Source organism: Rhea pennata, chromosome 1 (genome assembly GCF_028389875.1).
Source record: "Rhea pennata isolate bPtePen1 chromosome 1, bPtePen1.pri, whole genome shotgun sequence".
Taxonomy (NCBI): domain Eukaryota; kingdom Metazoa; phylum Chordata; class Aves; order Rheiformes; family Rheidae; genus Rhea; species Rhea pennata.
Window position 1 is genome coordinate 13,283,934 of NC_084663.1, and position 13,806 is coordinate 13,297,739.

Sequence of the window (13,806 nt, forward strand, 5' to 3'; positions counted from 1 at the left end):
CCCTTAAGAGGACCTCATGCAAGCAATTACAAATGTTCTCCTCCAGATCATTCAGCATATTGGGCAATCTTTGGAAAGAAGGCCTAGTTTTCTACATGTTGTCACTCAAGAAATAGCCTATTATAGAAACTAATGTTAACTGGTTAAGTTTGCTTTAACAGTAACTGTTAAAAGCCACTAAATGAGAACAAAAAAGGAATGAAGTAACTTAGTGTTTTCTGAGTATGAGAATGTCGGTTCCAGTGTGAAAGACTAAAATAAGCATTTTTGAACCACTGAAACATGCACAATAAAGTGCAATAAAGTGCAAATATGCTTACCTATATAAAAAAAAATCTGAACTGTGCCTGGAATTTATGATTCAAGGGAGAAAAACAGAATACTGATTACCTTCCCAAGTAAAAATTCACTGCTCTAAAAAGACTGAATGGGTGAGGTTTTGGTAATGCATTTTTACTTACAGAAAGCAGCAAGAAAAATGTTTTTAATGTTCTGTTATATTAGATCTATTAAGGTGAAGCCTGGGCTTTAAAGAATAGTATCAGATAACAAACTCAGATGTGAGCAAATGGACTAAGACACATCTATTCAAGTAAGAGTTGCTATAAATACAGCGTTCAGAAAGAGCTGACGAACAGGTTTGATGGACTTAAAACTGTTCTTCCAAGAGTCAGGATAACACCATATTGCACTATAAGAAGAAAGCTCCAAACAAAGCTTTTTAATTAGTTGCATTCAACTGCACCTCTCCAAAAAAGTTTCCCCCTCCCCCCTCAAATCACAGAACTTTTTTTGCTTGCTTTTTGGGTACAGGGACATAGACCGATAGGAACCACATTGTCGGGGATTATCGAAAAGACTTAGGGTATGTAAATGACCTGTTCCATTCTAAGACAATGGATCTTGATTCAAAGCATCAGTGACAAAATGATCTTTGGAGAGAATTCTCGTTTGCTATACAGTAGCTGACTGTCCTATTTTGCTAAAAGGGAAGCTAAGGAATGATAAAAAAAATACCTTGCTAATCCTTAGCTGTTAAAAATATATATATATATTCCAGAGTATTTATAACCATCTTATTTTAATAAATCTTATTTTAATAAACAAATTTCCAACTTAAACTAAGCAAATCCATGTACCCAGTCCTAATTTACAAGCACTACAGTTTATTAGGAGTTGAAATGACAACTTAAAAATCTGCTCATTCTTTTCCTTTAAACATCTATAGAGAGTGAAGTATTGTCATTCCTTTGCTGGTAACAGTTCTCCCTAGGAATGGTATCTATGCCATACTTAGTTTTTAAAAATACTTCATAGCATGAGAGAACCTGCATCAACTGCTACATGTTTGAGATGCAAACCTTTTGCTCACTTACACATTGGCTTCCTTCAATGTCTAGCCACCTTACGCAGTTTCTCAGGTCTATCAGACAGGAACTAGGCTCACGGAGCTGTGTAGCTGCAATCTTCAGCTGTGTCCCATCTTAGGCAAGCTGAAACTGAGAGAGATGTTTTATGGAATGCTTTAAAAGTTTATAGAGAAGGTGAAAGTGATGGAAAGATCTACCTCCAATACAAACAAATACTTAACAAACATTGCTTTATCTGCCAATAGGTTAACAAGTGTAACAAGTGCTTAATATTCTGAACAAGATTTAAATATATATATATATATATTGACACCTATAGGGCATGCCTGTTCCTGAATAAGTCTTAATTGTAGAAGGTGAAAGAATGACAAGGGCCCAACTTACCTTCATCTGGCATGTTATGGCACCAAATGTAAAAATGAGTATCTTTGGACTTTATAGATCTGAAGATTATAGCAGAACAAATTAAAGCAAAGGAGTCTTCACATGTTAGAGAACACAAAAAAAAACAGAAGACTTAGAAGAGCAGCTTTCTTCAACCAAGTTGATGTTAACGAATTGTTGCAGTTTAACACAAAAATGATGGAAGACTAAAAACCAGTTTCACTGGGACTTGGTATATTAGCAGCATGAGCTAGGATTAATGACTTTTCCCCTTTAATAAAACCTTTCGATTCCACAGGAATCAAACTCTTTCAGGTAAGTTTTACATCTCTAATTAGATAAAATTGAACATAGTTGTTCCACATCTCCTTACAATTATTGCCTCTAATTAATCAGAAAAAGAGCTTAACTACCAACAACTTGGCAGTTTTGGTTGTGGGTTCGTTTCCCTCCCTCTCCCCTCAAAAAAAAAAAAAAAAAAAAAAAAAAAAAAAAAAAAACTACTTTCATTTACAAACTAAGTATTCCCAACACAAAAAGCTGAAGCAACAGTTCCCTTCTGGTGTTCCTGTTGTTGGCATACACAAATTGACTTCCTTTACCAGAAGCTATTTAGCATATGCAGCCACTTGGAAGCACTGATACTATGTTTGCTAGTTTTTGGTCCTTACAGCAGTATTTTGATAAGGGATTTTGATCCCTTTTAACTTGCATCAGCTTTAACACTGACTTAATAGTATGCTGTGACTCCTTTGTAGATTTTTTTTTTTTTTGGTGGTATCAGAACCTCCTTCAGAAAGACTTATGACACAAAGTACACTGTAGTCCCTTGGGATCTTTTTAAGGTGTTGTTGCAGGAATTCCAGCTATTTATAATTACCACCATCTCAAAGGCATTGTTCACAACTTTGAAACAGAATAATATTTTCTGTATCCTTTTTTTTTTTAAGATTTACAGACTGATATACCTATCATTAAATGAAACAATGTCTTTCAGGTGGAAAAAGCAGATTTGATAATGTCAGGGAACAGGGAAAGTTGATTCCCAGACTGCTTATATTGTTTTGCAAGAAGGCATCAACAGAAGGAAGTCACTAACAGCTTATAAGCACTGCAATGGGGTGTGGGGGAGAACTTCACTCTCTACCATTGTGTTTTAAAATGCAATTCAAAAGCTTGATGTTCTGAAATGAGACTGAAAATATGTATCCTTTTTATGGAGATACATATATTACATCATTTATTTCTATTCAAATCAATTACACAAGCTCAAACATTTAAGCATGCACTGTAAGAGATCACCTACTTTTATGTGGTTCAAGAAAATATTCAATACACATGTAAAAGGTCATGAAACTTTTTCATTTACCATTCATATTGCTTTTCTTGATTTGTCACAATATTAGAATTTGTTTTTTTATTTTATCCTCAGAAGTACAACTGTGACATATACACCCCCACCTTCAACCAATTTTAATCTAAATGCTCTAAGAGTGTGTGCGTGTGTGTGTACATGCATCCTAAATCAATTGCTAGGCATGGATGACAATTTAAGATACCATAGGTCTTAAATAAGTTAAGAATTTAAGAACTGAAAAGAGTATTAAGTAATTTGCCATATATGCATAGTAGTACAAAAGCAAAGTCTTAAGAGTAACCTCATGGAAATCGCCATATACCTTTTTAGAATGTATGTCAATGTTCTTCATTATTTTCTCAAATAATTGTGTATATCAAACTGTTACATCAGGCCAAACAAGATTTCAGTTTAAAATTGGGTATACCCGAGATATTTATGAAAGCAACAATTTGTGGCATTCCTAGAAACTAAATTCAACCAGTATTAGATGGTACCTACTTCAACACCACTACATTTCCTGTAGTTAAGATCCTTATTCACTGCATCCTTTAAAGTTGAGTTTAGTAGCATGAAAATAGTGCTACACTTTTTTTAAAAAAAAGAAAAGGTAATTTCAGCTAAGTTCTAAGCTGTATTAGACAGTATCATACTCTTTCTTTGCACCTTTAGCATTTTAAGTTTTGAGCTTTTAAGCTCAGCCTCGCGTGTCGGCCCTTTAGAATTCAGTTGTTCTGGCTGTCAATTCTTCCTGACAAAAAGGAACAAATTTTTGCGGACTAAAGCAACTTAAGGAATCACCACACCTTCGGACAACTAGAATCCTACTCAAACTAATTCAACATTTTCTCCTTGTACTTTTACTGAATTTGGTTGTAGAAAGATCTGGAACTTGATAGTGCTGTTACCTTCATTTTGCCTCTTCCAAGAAAATCAACGTCAAGGTCAGTCAGATTTAAGAAGCTTTTTCATATACAACAGAATGACAGCATAAGAGCAGGAAACAAGAACTCAAGCACAGATAAAACTCAGCATTCATTTCTAAATTTATGAAGAAATCACTGCTAAGAGACATTTACCAGCCTGAAAACCTACATTTCTCAGATTAACAAATACTCTGGACTGCATCATGACAGAACATATACCTGAACTACTGCACGTTTAGCTATTACCAGTTTTTGCAGTTTTGATTTATGTCACATTAGCCTTCAACAGCTATGTCCAATTGGCTCCCTTTTTGAGGCACTCATTCTATTTTAACTACTCTATTTTGTTTCTATTTGATAAAAATAACTGCCTTGAAAAGCATTCTTTAAATCATAGGCCTAACCTGTACTAAGCACTGCATTTTTACCCAGGTGGACTATATCCAAAATAAACACTGCAGTCACTTTGCTCAAAATTCCTCAAGGGTTAAAACATTTATATTAATTTGCAACAGAAATTAGTTTGTATTTCTAATTCCAGTCATAAAATATTTGAAGTTAAAATGAAATTTAGCACAACTTTAGTTATCCTAAATCTGTGTTTGGTTTTATTTATTCTGCTAATTTAATGAAAGCATGAAAAAAATATATTGAGTGAGGTGTCATACAAGTATTTCAGATTCTGAACAACTTTTACAGACCTTAAAACTTATCTAATGAAAACCTCAGGCCATTAAGAGAATCCAAAATATGTAAACCTGAAATGTATTACATTTGGAGATTAACTGGTACAGAAAACATTAAAATGGTTTCAAAAATAAAACTTGATAAATGTAGAAGTTTAATCTGCTGTTTTAATCATTGGTTGAATCAGATTATCAAAACTGAATACCACGTATTAAAAGACTATTTAGACTAATTCCCTCATCAGTAGGCTCAGCTATCACCTCGCCCAGAACATGAGAAGACCAATGTTTAGGTGGAAAAGTACAGCACAAATCCAAAGCAAATATTTGTATCATAGCACAGAGAAAAACAGTAATTAGAATATAATGAATTTGGAAATTGTATATCCCTGAATGACTATAATAGAGTTAGTTACATAAATATTGTGAAGTTAACCATTGCTTCTGAATGAGAAGTTGTACATAGAACATAAAATAATTTCTAATAAAGAAATGTGTGACTGGTGGGAATCAAAGTTTCCCAAGTTTTCTGACATTTACTGCAAATTCAGTGGAATCTGCACAAAATATCAGTACCATTATACAGCTTTCTAAAGTGCATTTCGTCCAATTAAGTGATGAAACATTAGCTGAACATGAGTAAAACAGCGACTCACAGTCAAAGAAAGCAGATTTTCAACAATGTAATTCCCAGTAAAGTATAGATGGATAAAAATTTGTCCTTTCTATTCCCAACTTGTATACATTCACAGTTAGGTCAAATGGGCTGGTCTGCCTATAGTCAAGACTGTCTCAAAAAGGGAAAAAACTTTGGCTGATTTTTTGATCAATTCAGCATTCTTATTCACATGCAGATATGAGAAAAATAGTCATTTTTAATCACTGAATTATTTTCCTGTATTTCTTGCACAAATCAATTTTCCAAATTTGTGATGTTCTACTGATGTTTCACAGCAGTCTATTTTGTTTCTATTTCCTATGTTATTTGCAATGCCAACTTATCTACTCCGCTTAAAATCAACTCTATTTTATCACCAAGGAATTCCTTCACATCTGATCACTTAAATCACCCTCTGAAGTAATACTTTAATACTAAACAGAGCTAATATTTCTGTTAAAGAAGTATCAGATTTTTCAATATAGTAACAAGGAAGGGAAAATCCGCAAGCCAGTGGTCCTTGTGATGAAACACTATTTCAGAGTCAATATGCAGGCATCTTGGGGGATGAAATGACACCCAGTAACGCTTGTCTGCAACACAGTCAGTTGGCAGCGAAATGGGAAGTTGCTGCCACCCAAAAAGCCACTAGTAGTAATGATACAATTTGTTGCTACCCACAAGCATGGTACCAATATCTAGGTAAACATTTCTAAAGTTCTGCACGTCGTGGCATTAACAGGAACACTACTGCAAACACACATGTGAATACCACTGTGTTACAGTCAAGAGGCCTCAAGCAGATTTACCCAGTCTGCAGAAGAACAAAGGGCCAAAACAGAACTAAAACATAAGATTGTTCATCAAAAGTAACAGAAAGAGCACTATATAAAGCTGAAAAATTGGAGAGGGGGGAAACGACAAGCAAGACTAGTTCCAGGACATCAGAAGGCATGAAAGATTTATTGCTGAAGCAAAAGTCTGAAGTTGTATGTGGCAGGAATAAAGATTATAGCATAGGTCCACTTGAAACCAAAGCAAGACTTTTGTCAGACAAATGAACAACTTGGAGGCTGAACATCTCAGAAAAGGTACTCCCCTCTTAAAAAGCAACCGCATCAAAATGAATACACCACAAGTAGAGGACAAAAACTTTTTTTTTTAAGCAAACTAAAAAGTATATATTAATATATAGTTATTCAACTCAAAATGTTTACACCTTCAAATACAAAAAGTTCTGATAGCAATTAGTAATCCCAGCATTGTTCATAATCTGTTTGCAAGGAATTCTGTCTATAAATCAGGATCTATTTTGTCTCAGAAAGTCAAAGGATGCATGAAAAACTGCAAGAACCAATACATTTTAAAATTTTGAAAGTGTTTAAAAAAAAAAGTTGAAGATTCAGGCAGCTCAGAAGCAGCAAAATTACAGAACTAAGACACACCTGAGCAGGTATGGCTGAGGCCACAACAGCCAAGACCACTGAACAGGTTTTTAAATGGAAAAAAAAGTTTAAGTTTCAAGTGCAAAGCTACACCTGCTAAACTATTTTCAAGATTGATTTTCTCAGTCTGGACATGACCTGGGATGCAGGAAATTGTCTGCCGTCAAAGGGGATGTATATATTTTAGTAAACTCTGACATAATTAAAAAAATGCTTGAACCATAATGGAAAAATCAACATACAGATCACCAGCATACAAACGAGACAAAAAACACCTAAATAAAATAAAAACAAAACAAAAAAAAACCCTAGCATCTATCAAGACTGGATTTGATGAAGCTGGAGCCTTCTGCAAACTCACTTGAAAAAGCTGCGTGCTTGGTGCAGACTAAAACATGCAACTCTTCCCTTTTACTGTCCTCCAATAGCTGGCACATAGAAGGGAAATGGAAGGCTACTACATTTTGTGTGTGTGTGTGTGTGTGTGTGTGTGCGCGCACACGCTGTGCACACACTCATGAACCACAGAGATTATGGGCAGAAATTTGCCAATAATCCAGAAAACACAAGGGGAGCTGAGACTGTATTTCTATCAAGAAGATTCAAGTTATGTGAACCAATTTGTTTTTCGAATCGGGATGTGTTAGACTAATATAACTTACCATGCCACATGCAAACCACCTGCTTATGGAGTGAGAGGAAAACAAGATCCCTGAGGCTGCAGAACCAGTAGTAATTTCTTAACCAGCATTAATGAAAATAGCAATGACTCTTAAGGAAATATTAGCCACATCCAAGAGTTTCTATTGCTTCTCTAATACGTAGTTATGGCTATGTAGGAGTAACATTTAGTAATTCAAATGTTGATTTGATTTAATAATTCCTTGACAGACCTATTTCAGATTAAACAATTTAGGGCACTCATCAGTTAAATGCTTGATATTAGTGCCATGCATAAGTATGAAGTAACATTTTGAATTACACCAACCTATGAGCAAAAAAAAAAAACATTTGCAACAATAAAAGGGCCTCAGGTAGTTGAATTAAACATCACCTGAAAAAGAAATCACATTGTTCTATTGTGACAAATGAAGCCAAAGTGATCATTAAGTGTATCAAAAGTTATAAATTGGGCACATAAGGATGTACAACTTTTAGAAAGTTATAGGGGAAAAATACAAAAGAAATTCAAAGATACAGGGGACTTTGGAAATAACAACAGGCTTAAGATCTTAAGTTTTAAATATTTAGTTGAAGGACGGTTGCATAGCAGTTTACTGCTATTTGTAGCTACCTGAAAAAGAAACTGAGTTCAGATGTGTTTGAACTATACAGTAACATTACACACAAAATTAAATGCGTTAATTACAGAGTGCTTGCTATTACCACATCAGATGCTAGCTCAGCCTTGAAATCTTCTTCCCTCAGAACACGGCTTAACAGAATTTTAGAGTTCCATAAGAGTGGAGAGAGAGGAGTAGTTACCTTGGACACCACTTATTTTCTTAATGAAGTAGCTCTTACTTCTGAGCTGAGACTCATGAGAAATCTTCCTACTGGATACACTGGCAAGTATCTTTATTGCCTTGCACTATCAGCATATGGAGCAATTCAAATCCAAACATGTCTCTGTGAATTGCAGGTTACTGCAAAAGTTTTTTATGACTTGGTAAGTAGGCATTCAGAAGTAGTCTTTGTTCTAATCTAGTCAGGTAACTCATTCAAGAAGACAGCTGCACTTCACATTTTGAAATAAAAGCTCAATTGTGGCTTGTAAAGGGGGAGAAAGTAAGCCTACAAGGGAGTCTGCTCCCTTGCCCCAGCTCACGTGCAGAGAGAGGCTGCTGGTGGTGCTCCCGGAGCCCACCGGATATCCGACCATGCTCCACAACACAGAAAGGCTGGGGGGGAAGGTTTGTCTCTCTGCTCCACTGTTAACATCTGACAAGAGCAGTTTGGGGAGTGCCTTTAACAGTAAGAAATCTGGTGAAGGGAGGGCTGATTTTTCATTCTGAATAATCTTGATTTACCAAGAATGCCTCAACTCTACCTTGATTTGCTAGAGCTCTTCACTCCAGAATGGAGTAAGGGCATCCTATGCATTAGTGCAGGTAGAAACATAACCATTTAAAGAGGCAGTTTAACTGAATTATTTTTTGCAGACCCAAAAATAAAACCAATTTGTTATTATGAACCTTTATTAAGCGGCTCACATTTCAGTATAAATCACACTAAAAAGATTTTTAAAAAAGATATTTACACTACAGTGCTGACACATTTAAAATGAAAAAATTGGTATAAATAAGCTCTATGGAAAAGCCTGGAATTGTCAAAAAGAATTCTGGCTCATCTTACAAAAAATATATATGTTAAATGTCAGCTCTACTCTAAAACCTACAACTCAAAATTATTTAAAGACTTCTTTATGTTAAACCTGCAGTGTTTACAGTGCATCTGGCCCTAAGTGCTTTGATACTTCACAGTTATGGACAGGCACTGAGGAATGTTACAAAGCTACATAACTATTTTCTGTAACAGATGCGAAGGCAAGTCACAAACTTGCCTCACGAAATTTATGAATCTTTACATTATTACGTCATTAAGTTTAAAAAGGAATTTAAAACCGTATATACAAATTTAGCACAAAAAATCATCCTCTCTTTGTCCATGCAGATTTGGATATGATGAACTATGCTGTCTCGTATCATCTGGATATACGTGACTTCCAGGGCACAACTTGTCTTGTGTGTCCTTGTTGCCAGGTTCAAATTTAGAATCCATTTCAAACTTAAACGCCGTCAATTCAACGTGATCCAATCTAGTCTGAACATTCTGACCCTCAATGTCATTAGATGCCACTGTCTTTCCAGCGAGATCAACATTCATGGATTCTTCTTTTATTCGGTGAGATGCAATAGGTTCTTGTTTTATTGACATAAATTCCTGCTGCAGATACTTTGTCTGAAGAGTATCTGAAAATTTGGTGTCTTCGGAGGTATTTTTGCTTGTCGTACAAATTTTGCTGTCAGTCTGAAGTCCGATAACCGAAGACTTGGGGTCTGCAGATGTCCCTGCTTCAAGAGTACTTGCATTTGGAGAAAGTTCTTCCTCTGAATGATATAGCTTGAGTCGGATGTGCCAAGCCAAACTGCAAACAGCTGAAACTGTTTTGAACTGGTGTACAACATTCCTTGGAATAAAATAAATGTCATTATCAAATAACTGAATTCTGGCATATCGAATGCCTTCCCTTCGCAGTTGATTGAGTTTTGCATCATCAACCCACTGGACACACTAAAAGAAAAAGAAAAAAAAAAGAGGTTAAAACTCTGTTAATACAGGCAGAGGAGATCTAATTAACAGTTTACAGCGTGCTTACCTGTGAGAGTGGGGGCTCGTGCAAATCTAACTGCATTCGCTGAACTACCTCTAAGAAGTCTTCAGCATGAAAACAAATTACATCTTTGGTTATACGAGGCTGCTCAGACCTACAGAATAATAAGAATTGCAGAGTCAGGGGCTGAAATTAAAAGCTACAGAGAATAATAAATAAAAGGTGCAGGCAAAAATAAAGCAAAAATGGTCTAAAAATAAATGCAACAACTCCAGCATAAAATACATTTTGAACAAAAGAAATGTTCACTAAAATGGCTACTTCTCAACACACACTCATAGAACTAGTGAAATGAATCAACCACAACCTCTTTACAAGTGATAGTAAAGGAAGCAATGAACAGTCAACAAGATTTGCTATTTCTAACTGACATCTGTCTTTCCTGATGCTGAAGGACAGACACAGATAGGTTCTGCATGCTCTTTTAGCAATAGCCCATCAGGTACCTTAAAACATGCAATAGTGTGACTAGTACTAGAGCAAACATTGCTCAGTATCAGTCTTGAGCACTTTGTTCAGGCTTGACAATAAAACTGAAACCACATTAAACTGCCATGATGCTAGTAAGCAGCAAGTACCTGCATCCTCCATAACATCCCTTAATGAGTGTATTTGTGTTCACTGGAGAGCTACAAAAGAGCAAAATCTAAGTTATGGTTTGTCTCAGTACTCAAATTGTTCATGAGAGTTCATCTCTTGTCCCACAACCTCCCTCTCCCTTCCCCCAGATAAACACATACCGTTCATATAACTCCTCTTGAGGCATTTTCTCCTCCAGAATTACAGCCAGTTAACAAAAGGCAAAAACAGCTATTACTTTGGTCTAAAAGCCAAACTCAGTTCCTCCACAGAAACATTTAAAACCAAGTTCTGTGCATTTGTTTGAGATGTCTATTCTTTTAAAGGTTTGAAAAATATAGTGATATGGAGATATTTCTTTTACATAAGTAAAGCTCACATTGGACCTTATAGACTATGCTGAAGAATCGAATCATTTTGCAAGGAAAATGTTATCAGCTAGAAACAGCTTGGTTTACAAAAGATTTTCTTCCATCTTTCTTAATCCTTTATGAGACGCCTCCCCCACCCAGAATAATTTCAATTCCAGAACAAGTTTCTTTGGCAGGAGCGCAGCATCTTCCCATAGCAGCCAGCCAGCAGCTATCAGGAGTCCCATGAGGGACCCAGCTTCTTCCTGCCTTTCTCAGCACCGCAGGGGCAGGCTGGATGCTCGAGCTGAGCGCTCAGGCTCTACAGCCTTCTTGCAAAACCACGCAGGGCTCAGCAAGTACTACTCCACTGTCAAACTGGGCCCAAAGGGACTCATTTACTAGAGGCTGGGGGAAGAACAAGACAGATCAACTGATTTCAGAATATATTTAATGGATGCTCAATTTTTTTTTCTTTTTTTAAGCAAGATGATAAACATGATCATAGTATTATTCAAGTTCTAAAGAGCAGGCAATGATTTACAGTTTAGTGGGCTTTTTAAACTGAAGAAACGTTAGATCCTGATCTCAAAGCGAAGAATATCCAGTTTGAAGCTATTTTCAGAAAAAAAATCTCAGTTCAACTACTTAAAGTATGCTAGGAATAATTTTCAGATCATGCATTTTACTTTCAATTTTCATTTTACTCTTTATTAAAATGTCTTCCTACCTTTGGTCCTACATACTCCCAAAGAGTAGTTAAATATCAAAAGCAAAAGGCTCACAGAAGCATCTCTGATCACTGGCAAAGACATTAGCTATGTTAATAGGTCTATCAGCTTTTGATAATGCAATTATGTTTTCATCTTTTAGAAACTCCAGAAGTCCATATTACAGTGCTGCTTGAACTATTTCTGGAAAGATAATTTTTGTTAACCACATTCTTTCAAATGGCTGGACTCCCCTGTTCTAAATTTATAAAAAAACAGATTCAATACTACAGGTTCCTACTATGAGTATTTCTGATCTAATGCTTTAAGTCTGGTAATATTAAGCAAATTCCCATGATCATTTAGAGGGGTACTGACAATTTCACACACTGGAACATAAACTCAAAAGCTGTCCTGCTGATGCAAAGGATAGAAGAGGTTGCACTTTGCCAACAACAACGCTGTAAAGCATCTTGTGCTGTCCATGTAAAAAATGCCCCTAAGATTCTCCAAGTAAAACACTTCGAAGTTCCTATGATTTAAAATTTCACAGGCATGTTTGCTAACAATATCCAGAGCTCTTCAGTAATTTGCAAACATCCACATAAACTAAATAAGACCACAAGCCATTAATTTTATATAACATTTCTAACTCATCTTTGGGAGAGAAAAAGTAATTTTTTTGTTCTTCCAAATGATATGTTTTGTTTATAGTTCTGTTCTCCAGCACTTTTTTCTTTTCAAAAATTCTGTTCCTGTCTTTTCCGAAAGACACAATATATACTACCTTCATAACACAGGTACCTATACTACCTTAGTATTCATGCCTATCAACTACTAAATTCCACTTTCTTTAAATCTTCAGGAACTTCTGATTACAGTGTTTCCTCATCTAAATCAGTTAACTCACAGAGCTTGGAGCTGACCATTTAAACTACACTTGTCCTCAAAAAGGGACTCCACTACTTCTTCCACTGAGTAGAAGTTGTACTGAGTTGCACTGAGTATACAAGGAATAGCGCAGTTCCCTGCATTAATCCTTCCGCTTGAGCAGCCATCAATTTTACAATCCTAACAATTATCCACAATGTCAAGTTCTTTTCCTGTGGTCCACCAACTATCTCACAACATGCAATAATCTTTTTGTAAAAATTGCAAGAATATATTGTGGTGCTGCCCAAGATATATTCTGGTGCCCCCCTGCCACCAAGAAACAGGTGAGGGACACCAACAATAGCAAACGAATTTAAGATGTGTTCTCCAAATACACATTCCATTGCAGCTGCAAAAACGTCAAAATACACTTTTTGTCCAAGAACTATCTTTGTAAAAGATGCACATGCATTACTCCTCCTAGTGCTTTGAACCCAGATCCTAAGGCAGAATATGTTTCCTCTTCTTCAATTCCCTCTGAGCACAAAGCCAAGGGCAGACTCTGTCAGAGATAGGATTCACATTACTGAAACAGACAGTACTTCTAAAAGCATTCAGTAATGGTAGAAAGCAACTTTTTGTCCTTAAATGCTTTTCTGTGTACATATATATTCCCCTACGAGCAATGCAAAGCTTTTCTGCATGCCCAGTTCATTTTTGTATTAACTACACACAACTTAACAACTCAGGTCAGCAAGTCTAGGAATTGGTTTACTTCCCTTACAAGAAACAATGTTACTGTTATATATAGATTGTCATGATTGAAATATGGCCTTTTTTATTCCTGTAGTGGTCCCAAACACCCTTAAAATATCTCCCAGGTTTAGTTTTGTCAAATAACTTAAAAATCTGTATAAACATTGATTTTTCAGATTTTCCATCCATACTGCTTCCTTTAAAATAAATCCACTCATAGCTTGAAAATTATAGTAAAGTACATTAATAACTAAAATTATTTTAATGTTGAATTAAGTAATGATGCTTCATAATCATAAGCCTTGATTAATGTTCTTC

The 13,806-nt window shown here is 35.7% G+C and overlaps 1 protein-coding gene across 4 annotated transcripts in view; it reads right to left on the reverse strand.

Annotated features, from left to right (window-relative positions):
* Window positions 1-9,006: 9,006 nt before the first annotated feature.
* Window positions 9,007-13,806, reverse strand: part of RSBN1L (round spermatid basic protein 1 like) — a 51,551-nt gene continuing 46,751 nt past the window's right edge. For 3 of the 4 annotated variants that reach the window (XM_062581562.1, XM_062581572.1, XM_062581547.1), the window contains 3 exons: window positions 10,799-10,849; window positions 10,206-10,314; window positions 9,007-10,120 (listed from right to left, as the gene is read on the reverse strand). In XM_062581562.1, coding sequence (XP_062437546.1) covers window positions 9,464-10,120; window positions 10,206-10,314; window positions 10,799-10,849 — 817 coding nt within the window. In that variant the 3' untranslated portion in view covers window positions 9,007-9,463. The remainder of the gene's footprint in view (window positions 10,121-10,205; window positions 10,315-10,798; window positions 10,850-13,806) is intronic. The other variant, XM_062581556.1, reaches the window with a different exon arrangement.